At 46.9% G+C, this 9,624-nt stretch overlaps 1 protein-coding gene across 1 annotated transcript in view; it reads left to right on the forward strand.

Moving 5' to 3' along the window:
* Positions 1–439: 439 nt before the first annotated feature.
* LOC140455279 (nuclear factor 7, brain-like) overlaps positions 440–9,624 on the forward strand; it is a 17,950-nt gene continuing 8,765 nt past the window's right edge. The window contains exons 1-5 of the mRNA XM_072550023.1: positions 440–1,057; positions 1,148–1,243; positions 1,334–1,567; positions 2,789–2,811; positions 2,909–3,012. Coding sequence (XP_072406124.1) covers positions 647–1,057; positions 1,148–1,243; positions 1,334–1,567; positions 2,789–2,811; positions 2,909–3,012 — 868 coding nt within the window. The 5' untranslated portion in view covers positions 440–646. The remainder of the gene's footprint in view (positions 1,058–1,147; positions 1,244–1,333; positions 1,568–2,788; positions 2,812–2,908; positions 3,013–9,624) is intronic.

The following is a 9,624-nucleotide window of genomic DNA, read 5'->3' on the forward strand; positions in this document are numbered from 1 at the left end:
GTCCTCAGGCAGCACCTTCCAAACCCATAACCACTTCAATCCTGAAGAACAAGAGCAGCAGGTACAAGGGAACACCATCACCTGCAGGTTCCCTCTGAGCCTCTCACCATCCTGTATCGATGTTCCTTCACTGTTGCCTGGTCCAAATCACAAAATTTGCTTCTTGATGGTGTTGTGGGTAAACCCACAGCACATGGACTGCAGTGGTTCAAAAAGGCAGTTCACCACCACCTTCTTAAGGGCCCAGCCATTAATGCCCACATCCCACACGTGAATTAATAAAAGAAATCACTGAGAGGTGTTAGTATGTGAAAGACAATTGTGGCAATCCTGTCACTTACAGGGTTAAAATGTAAATTCTTCCCCTCCTTCCAGCCCCTCCCTCTGCCAACATTCCTTGAACTTTCATCTCTATGGATTTTCACCTTCCGTATCTTCTCCTTCACAGTTCTCACTGTGTTTTTCCTGATCTCTACCCGACATTTCACGTTGACAAAGAACAGTGAGTGGGAAATAGATTGGTGCTCAATAATAATTTCTTGTGTCTTCTGTCAAATTTCCTCAGGATTCACTGAACTGAATGTGTTCACAAAAGCAATAACATCAAAGTAAAAGTAGTTGGAAACAGGAAGTACTGAGGGTGAACATGGCTTTCAGACAGCAGGTACAGAGTTTGACCGAGGAGGCAATTTGTCCCATTTGTCTGGATTTCTTCACCGATCCGGTTACACTGGAGTGTGAACACAACTTCTGCCGCTCCTGTATCACCCAGAGTTGGGAAAAGCAGGAGATAAACTCCTGCCCGGAATGTCGACAGGAGTTTCCGGACAGAAACCTCAGAGGAAACCGGGCCTTAGCGAATCTGGCCGAGAAAGCTCGAAAATTAAATGTGAATCCACAAGAGAAGGAAAGTAAACATCACTGTGAGGAACATCAGGAAGAACTGAAGCTGTTTTGTGAAACTGACAAGAAATTGGTCTGTGTGATTTGCAGAGATTCCCAGGAACACAAATCTCACAACTTCATCCCGGTTAAAGAAGCTGTTGGAATCTACAAGGTAAAAGGAAACATATTCCACCCCCTGATTATTTCATCACGTTTTCATGGTCTAATACTTTTATTTTCTGATTTTCTCTCCCAATCCCAGCATCGGGTGAAATCTTCCTTGGATTCTCTCACACGGAAGAAATCAGCGGCTCTAGAAATGGAGCGGGAGCAGAAACAGCAGATTTCCCAAATTCAGGTAAAATCTCCCTGAGTTCAGCTTCAACATTAGGTTCGGCCATTTGTGTCTTTTCATGGAAAAATATTGTGTTGGTGTTTCATTTCACAGGAGGAATCCAGAAATCTTCAGACCCACATCACATCCGAATTTGCTCAAATGCACCAGATGCTGACTGAGAAAGAGCAGAGTTTACTCCAAGATCTCAGGAAACAAGAGGAAAACATTCTCAAACCAATGGAGGAACATCTTCAAGAAATTCAAAAGAGTTTAAAGTCTATTCAGCAGAATCTCTCAAAGTTGGAAAAACAGTTGGAACAAACAGACGGAGTGATATTTCTGAAGGTGAGGGATTATATTTCAGTGAAAGTGTGACTGTGAACAGTCCCAACATGATGCAGACACCCATCCTCCTTCATTCCCCCTGTCACTACCTCTATCTGCTCCTTTCTCCCTCATGGGCTTCTCCACTTTCCTGTTCAATACATTTGTCTCAATCACACTGTGTGACAGTGGATTCCATGTTCTCATCACTTTCTTGACAAAGAATTTGGTTCTGAACTTCCCTTTGGATTTATTTGTTCCATGATAACTTTTACAGAGCCATATTTTCAGATTCCCTCCAAGTGGCAGCATCTTCACTGAATCTCGCAAATCCACTGTCATCTTTTCAACATCTGAATCAGATCTTCTGTTTTATTGAGTCGTTTAATATCACCAATTAACTTTTGCACTTGTTGCTTTTTAAAGTATTTTCTCCCAGTCTTCAGTATTCTTATTGTAATATCCTCTTTCTATTTTATGTTTGCAACAATGAGAACGGGGAGATGGTGGGTGTAGTGGTAATGCTGCTGGACTAGTTTTCACAGATGGTGAAACTTTACTTCAACAAAAAATACCTGACATTTTATAGAAAGGATCACCTAATGGTGACCATGTAAACATTGTCGATTGTTGTAAAACTATTTGATTCACTAACATCCATCAGGGAAGACAATCTACTCTCCTTATCTGGTCTGGTCTCCATATGCTTCCAGACCCAGCAATTTCGATCACTCTTGGAGATGGGTAAGGAATGTTGGTTGAGCTGGTGACACTGCTGCCTCACAGCACCAGAGACCCAGGTTCAATTCCTGCCTCAGGCGGCTCTCTGTGTGGAGTTTGCACATTTTCCCCGTGTCTATGTGGGTTTCCTCAGGGTGCTCTGGTTTTCTCCCACAATCCAAAAATGTGCAGGTTCGGTGAATTGGCCATGCTAAATTGCCCGTAGTGTTAGGTGAAGGGGTAAATGTAGGGGAAGGGAATGGAAATGGGAATGGGAATGGGAATGGGAATGGGAATGGGAATGGGAATGGGTCTGGGTGTGGACTTGTTGGGCCAAATGGCCTGCTTCCACACTGTAAGTAATCTAATCTAATCTAAAAATCTAATCGAAACATATCCCATGAATGATTTTATTTTTAAATGACAGCTCTTAATAAGGTGTAACAATGTGAGTGTAATTGCTGCTTTCTGGATATAGACAGTGTGTCTCTGTCAACTCAGATTGTGTTTGGTTTATTTCAGGAGGAAGTATCTCGGAAGAGGAGGTAGGACATGCAGTTTCCTGCAACTGATTGAAAATTGATGAAATTATTCAGGAAAGTCTTTCTGGTGAATTTATGATAAACTGTTTAATATTTACAGGATTAGCGATGAGATTGGTAGTGTCCTGTCGACTGAAAAATCCAACATCTTTTTACCGTTTCCAGTGTGGACAGAAATAGTGGAGGCCATTAAACCGAATAAAGGTCAGATCAGTCCCTTTGTGCTGATTATAATTTACAATTTAAATTGTTATGTATACAAATATCAAAGAGAGTATGTTTAAGCACTCAATTATCCAGAAACCTGGATTAATATGGCCTTGAATGTCATTGACATCAAGGCAGCATGTGACCAAGTGTGACACCAAGAAGCCCCACTGAAATAGGAGTCAATGGGAATCAGGTGGAATTCTCCACTGGTGGGAATTGTACTGAACACATTGGAAGATAGTTGTGATTATGTGGAAGTTGATCATCTCCACCGCTGGCCTTCACAACTGCAGCTCCTCACGGCTGTGTCCTCGGCCCAAAAACCTTCTTCAGCAGGAATGTTCCCCCCAGCATCATGTCAGAGATGGGGCTGTTTGATCATGATGTGTTGGTCAAATGGGCAGATCAACAGCAGATGGAACTTAATCCTGAAAAGTGTGAGGTGATGCACTTTGGAAGAAGTAACAAGATAAGGGGGTAGTGAATGAATGACAGGACCCTGTCAAGCTCAGAGGGATCTAACGGTGCTGATCCATAGATCAGTGAAAATGGCTGTAGCTTCAGTGTGAGAGCAGAAAGAGGGGAGTGAAAGAGGGAAATAAAATGTGTTGATAAGAGACTGGGAAAGACCTTGCTGTTACATAGCTCCATGTTATTTCCTGGGAATTCCTGAGCACTTCATAATCAATGGACTATTTTTTGACATGAGATTAACATTGTTAGCAACTTTTGAAATTGCTCCTGATATTGATTGGATTGGATTTGTGTGAAAAGGAGAGATTCACAGTGGAGGACACAAATAACATGCCAGTAATTGACAAAGAGACGAAGGTCGGTGAGGACCTGGAGACTATCATTATCACAGAAGAGGTAGTGTTGGGAAAGTTCATGGAGCTTAGGATAGGCAAATCTCCTGGCCCTGATGGAATGTCTCCCAGAGCACTAAAAGAGATGGTGGGAGAAAGAGCAAATGAACTTGTGGTAATTTTCCAAACTTCACTGGGGCAGGTCCAGCAGATTGGAAAGCAGCAAATGTGATGTCACTGTTTAAAAAGGGAGGTAGATAAAAGATGGGGAATTCTAGACTGGTTAGCTTAACTTCTGTAGTGGGGAAAATGCTCGAGTCTGTTATTATGGAAGAGCTGGCAAGGCATTTAGATGAAAATTGTCCCCTTGGGCAGAGGCAATATGGATTCATGAAGGGCAGGCCACGCTTAACCAATCTACTGGAATTCTATGAAGACTTTACGAGCATGACGGGCAACGGTAACCCAGTAGATGTGGTGTATCTAGATTTGCAAAAGGCATTTGACAAGGGGCAGCACAAAAGGCTGCTGCATAAGATAAAGATGCAAGGCACTGACAATGTACTGGTATGTATAGAGGATTGGTTAACTAACAGGAAGCAAAGAGTGGGGATAAATGAGTGCTTTTCTGGCTGGCGATCAGTGGCTAGCGGTGTGCCTCAGGGGTTCGTGTTGAGACTGCAATTAGTCACAATTTACATAGATGATTTGGAGTTAGGGACCCTGTGTAGTGTGTCAAAGTTTGTGGATGGCCCCAAGATGAGCAGTAGAACAAAGTGTGCAGAAGATTGTGAAACTTTGCAGAGGGACATAGTTTAAGTCAAGGGTCTGTCAGATGGAGTACAATGTTAATACATGTGAAGTCATTCATTTTGGTAGGAATCACAATGAAAAATTGCATTATGTTGCTGTACAGAGGGATCTGGGTGTCCTTGTGCATGAACCACAGAAGGTTGGTCTGCAGATGTAAAAGGTCATTAAGAAGGCAAATGGAATTTTGTTCTTCATGCTGAAGGGATTGTGTTTAAAAGCAGGAAGCTTAAGTCATAGCTGTATAGGTGAGGCCACACCTGGAGTAATGTGTGTAGTTTTGGTCTCCTTACTTGAGAAAGGATGTACTGACACTAGTGAGGTTGCAGAGGAGGTTTACCAGGTTTTTCCCGGATTTGAGGGAGTTGGCTTATAGGGAGAGACTGAGTAGACTGGGGATTATATTCATTGCAATTTAGAAATGTGAGGAGAGATCTTATAGAAACATATAAAATTATGAAGGGAATAGATAAGATAGAAGTAGAGAGGATGTTTATTGGATGGTGGAGCAGGGTCAAAGGGCCAGATGGCCTACTCCTCCTCCTAGTCCTTATGTGTCCCCAGAACATTACCTGGGCGTCTGGATTAACAATCTGGACCACTTCCTCCCCTCACAGGAAACTTAGTGTCATTCAGGTCATGGATGGAACTGTGATAACTTTGTCCTGGAGCTACCACACATCCTCAAAATACTCGGCTTAAATAACCTCTCCTTGGGTTTCATCCCAACACTGCGGGTCTGGGACTGAAACTAACTTTTCACTCCAATATAATGTGACTCACTAAGTCCATTACCCACTTCTCAGAAACACTGCTGTACACAGCTATCTGTCCCAAGGTCTTCTCAGAGCTAAAACAGAACCCAGAGAAAAAACTACAGCAATAGATTGTTCTTACTCAGTCAGGGGGTTGAGCAATGGTGTCATCAGCCAGGGCCACAGTGGGTAGGCCTTGTCTCCTAGGAACCAGCTTGTAGGGCACCTGGGCCCTCAGACACAGCAGGGACATGAGAGTGCTCCAGGGTGTAGAAACCATGGCAGCTCCCAGGGTACTGGGGACACACCTTCAGGAAGTGGGACTGGTGATTCCAGACAATCTGCATATTAATGGATTGGAAGCACTTCCTATTGATGAACTCCGCTGCATTGTCATATCGCCCTCTCAATGGGACATGACTACAGCTGATGGTGCCCTGTACCTGGGGGAAGTCGGCAATGTTCCTGAATCCTACTGCCTGGGCTAAAGGACTGACCTTGACATGGGGAAACGAGAGGAACAGCTGAGATCTTGTTCAGATGGCACTGATCCATTTGTGGGTGGGTGACTGAGAGATCCCGCACAGATCCCCAGTGGCTCCCTGGAAGAAGCCAAACACATCGAGATCCCACAGAGCTGTCCCCTTCTCAGACACCAGAAGAGGATGGGCCCCCACTTCCTCAGCTCTCAAGGCCCGATCAGCAGCTGGGACAATTCAGCCACAAGGTCTCAGGCTGCATTGACAGGTTCCAGGCCTCACAGATTGTTTGGAAGTGGTGCCCAGTCCTGTATCGATTATGACCATACCCACCTTTGCTTTGCCCCTGACTGCCTTGACTGTTTGCTCCTTTTTACAGCCTCAGATGGATCCTTCTTCTCATTCTCTGTCTGGGTCCCACCCCCCCTCACCAGATTGCTCAGGTTGAATGTTTTGAAGAACTGACTGAAATGATTGATGAAGGCAGAGCAGTGCATGTTATCCATGTTGGACGTCAGTGAGGTGTCTGACAAGGTGGTGCACAGTGGACTGGTTAACAAGGTTACGTCATGTGGAATACAGGAAGAACTAGCCATTTCGGTATAAAATTGGGGTGGTGGGGTGGTGGTGGAGGGGGGTGGTGGTGGAGGGGGGTGGTGGTGGAGGGGGGGTGGGGGGCTTGTGTGTGACTGTGGTGATACCCAGAAGAGCTAAGCATTGGTGGGGAAGTTGAAGGACTTAGGTAAGACCTTTGACCTGGTAGACGATGGTGAACTCTCTATCCCGATTCCATTGCCTTCCCCTTTGTGAGGCCTGGGGTGCTCGATGCCCCTCTGAGCTTGGACCTGACCGTCGACCGTCTTTTCAGGGGCAAGTCCCTGGGGCTGACTGGCTGACTGTGGGGTTCCTGGAGGAAGGTAACGCCACCAGAGAGATGTCCCTTTCTTGGTGCAGGGCTGTCATCACTCTGTTGCCTAAGAAGGGGATCTCCATTTGTTAAAGAATTGGTGCCCCGTCTCCCTCCTCAGCACAAACTACAAAATCTTCACCAGGGCACATTCGACTCCCCTTGGCACCTCGGGACTCTGTCAGCTTTCGGGTTTGGGACACATTTTGTCGCCGGGATCTGAGTTCTGTACGCCGCTGCGGAGTGCCCAGTGAAGGTTAACTGGTTCCTGACGGTGCCCCTACGCTGTGGGAGAGGAGTGTGTCAGGGCTGGCCCCTGTTCCCCCAGCTTTATTCTCTCTGTGTGGAGCCATTCCTGTGCCTCTTGTGTGAGCGCCTTTCGGGTTTGGCTCTGCGTGGGCCGGGGCTGGAGGGGATTTTTCCGGCTTACACCGACACTGTGTTCCTCATGGTCACAGACCCAGCTGACCTGTGGAGGATGTGAGAGTGCCAGGAGGTCTACTCTGCAGCACCCTCCACAAGGATCAACTGGAGCCTAGTGTTTGGGAATTCTGGTCTGGACAGTGGGGATGGAACCCCCTGCCGGAGGAGCTCCGGTGATTCACGTGGAGTCCCCCCTCCCCTCCTCTACATGGGAATCCACCTTCATGCTGGGAATTGGCACGAGTTGGAGACCAAGGTGACCACTCCCCCAGCTCGCTGGACAGGACTGCTCCGAGTGATGTCCTACAGGGTGCGAGTGCTGCTCAGAAACTAGCTGGTGGCCGCCATGTTATGGGACCGGCTGGTCACTTTGGGTCCTCCCCCTGGCTTTGTCATCACCATTCAGAAACAGCTCCTTGAGTTTTTCTGGGACAAGGGGCAACACCACCATTCAGAAACAGCTCCTTGAGTTTTTCTGGGACAAGGGGCAACACTGGGTTTGGAGTCTCCCACTTGAGGAGGGTGGTCAGGGGCTGGTGTACCTTCACACCCAGGGAGTGACTTTCCACCTTCAGACCCTGCAGCGATACCTTTCCATCGAGCCTCCTCCAGGGTGGGGCACCCTGATGACATATTGCTTCCGTCAGGTGCACGGCCTCCATTACGACACACAGTTCCTGTTCATGGAGTGGTCCCGGCCTAGTCTGGGACACGGTCAGCTCCCCCCACCCAGGAGCTCTCCCCCTCCGGGGAGTGGGGGCTCTTGTCAGGGAGCGCCTGCTCAGGAACAGGTTCCTCCTCGATCATGGAGGAGGAGAGAGCTCGGGATACAGGGCTGACCAGAGTCGGGGACGTGCTGGTTGGCAGGGAGTGGGCTAGATAACACCGGCACAGTTGACAGTGAGGGAGTGGTCCACCTCCGGTTCCTGATCCGAGCTGTCCGGGGTCTGACGGACAAGGCACTCGGCCCCGGGACCCTCACGTACACTCGAGGGGGCTCAGGGGTGTGGTGGGCTTCCGGACAAACTGGGTGTGAGTGTAGGAGGGATGGTTAGTCAGGTTACACATAACACTACAATTGGAGGTGTAGTGGCCAGTGAAGGAGGTTACCTCAGTGTACACAGGGATCTTGATCAAATGGGCTAGTGGGCTGAAGGGTGGCAAATGGGCTAGTGGGCTGAAGGGTGGCAAATGGGCTAGTGGGCTGAAGGGTGGCAAATGGGCTAGTGGGCTGAAGGGTGGCAGATGGAGTTTAATTCAGATAAATATGAGATGCTACATTTTGGAAAAGCAAACCAGGGCAAGACTTATCCACTTAATGGTGAGGTCCTGGGCAGTGTTGTTGAATAAAGACCTTGGAGTACAGGTTCATAGTTCCTTGAAAGTGGAATTGCTGGTAGACAGAGGAGTGAAGAAGGCATCTGGTATGCTTGCCTTTACTGCTCAGTGCCTTGAGTAAAGGAGTTAGGATGTCATGTTGTAGCTGTACAGGACATTGATTCGGTCACTTTTGGATTACTGCATTTAATGGACTCCCTGCTATAGGAAAGGCATTGTGGGACTTAAAAGGGTTCATAATTGGTTGACAAGAACGTTGCCTGCTTTGGGGCGTTTGAACTATAAGGAGAGACTGAATCAGCTGGGACTATTTTCCCTGGAGCATCGGAGGATGAGGGGTGACCTTTTTCAGTTTTATAAAATCACGAGGAACATGGATATGGTAAACAAACAAGGCTTTCTCTTGGGTAGGGGAGTCCAAAACTAGAGGGCATTACTTTAAGGTGAGGGTGTTAAAGATTTAAAAGGGATTCAAGGGTCAACATTTTCACGTACCCTGCCACCTGTGTCTGGAATGAGCTGCCCAGATGAAGTGGTGGAGGCTGGTACAATTACAACATTCAAAAGGCATTTAAATCGGTTTCCAGATGGAAGGGAATTTGTGAGGGTGAAAGTGATTATTTAACACAAGGAAAGAAACTCAAAAGCTGACAACTTAAAACATGTCCATGTGAAATTCCCATGTGAACATTGTACATCAGAAACAGGGGCAGGAGTGACCCCGAGAGCTTGCCCTGTCATTCATAAAGATGGCGGCAGATCGGATTGTGACCTTAACTCCATTTTCCTGCCTGACTCCCACAACCTTCAACTCCCTCATTACTCAAAAACCTGTTTAACTCAACTTCCAATACATTCAATGAACTGGGCTCCACTGCTCTCGAGGGGGAGAGAATTCTAAAGATTAATGATCCTGAGACATAAAATCCCTCCCCATCTCCATGTTAATTGGCAGGGCCCTTACTTTGAAACTCTGTCCCTGGTTCCAGATTCCCCCACGATGGGAAACAGCCTCTCAATGTCTACTCTGTCAACACCTTCACCATCTTATACATTTCAATAAGAACCTCTTGTTCCTCTAAACTCCA

This window comes from Chiloscyllium punctatum, chromosome 30, assembly GCF_047496795.1.
Source record: "Chiloscyllium punctatum isolate Juve2018m chromosome 30, sChiPun1.3, whole genome shotgun sequence".
Taxonomy (NCBI): Eukaryota; Metazoa; Chordata; class Chondrichthyes; order Orectolobiformes; family Hemiscylliidae; genus Chiloscyllium; species Chiloscyllium punctatum.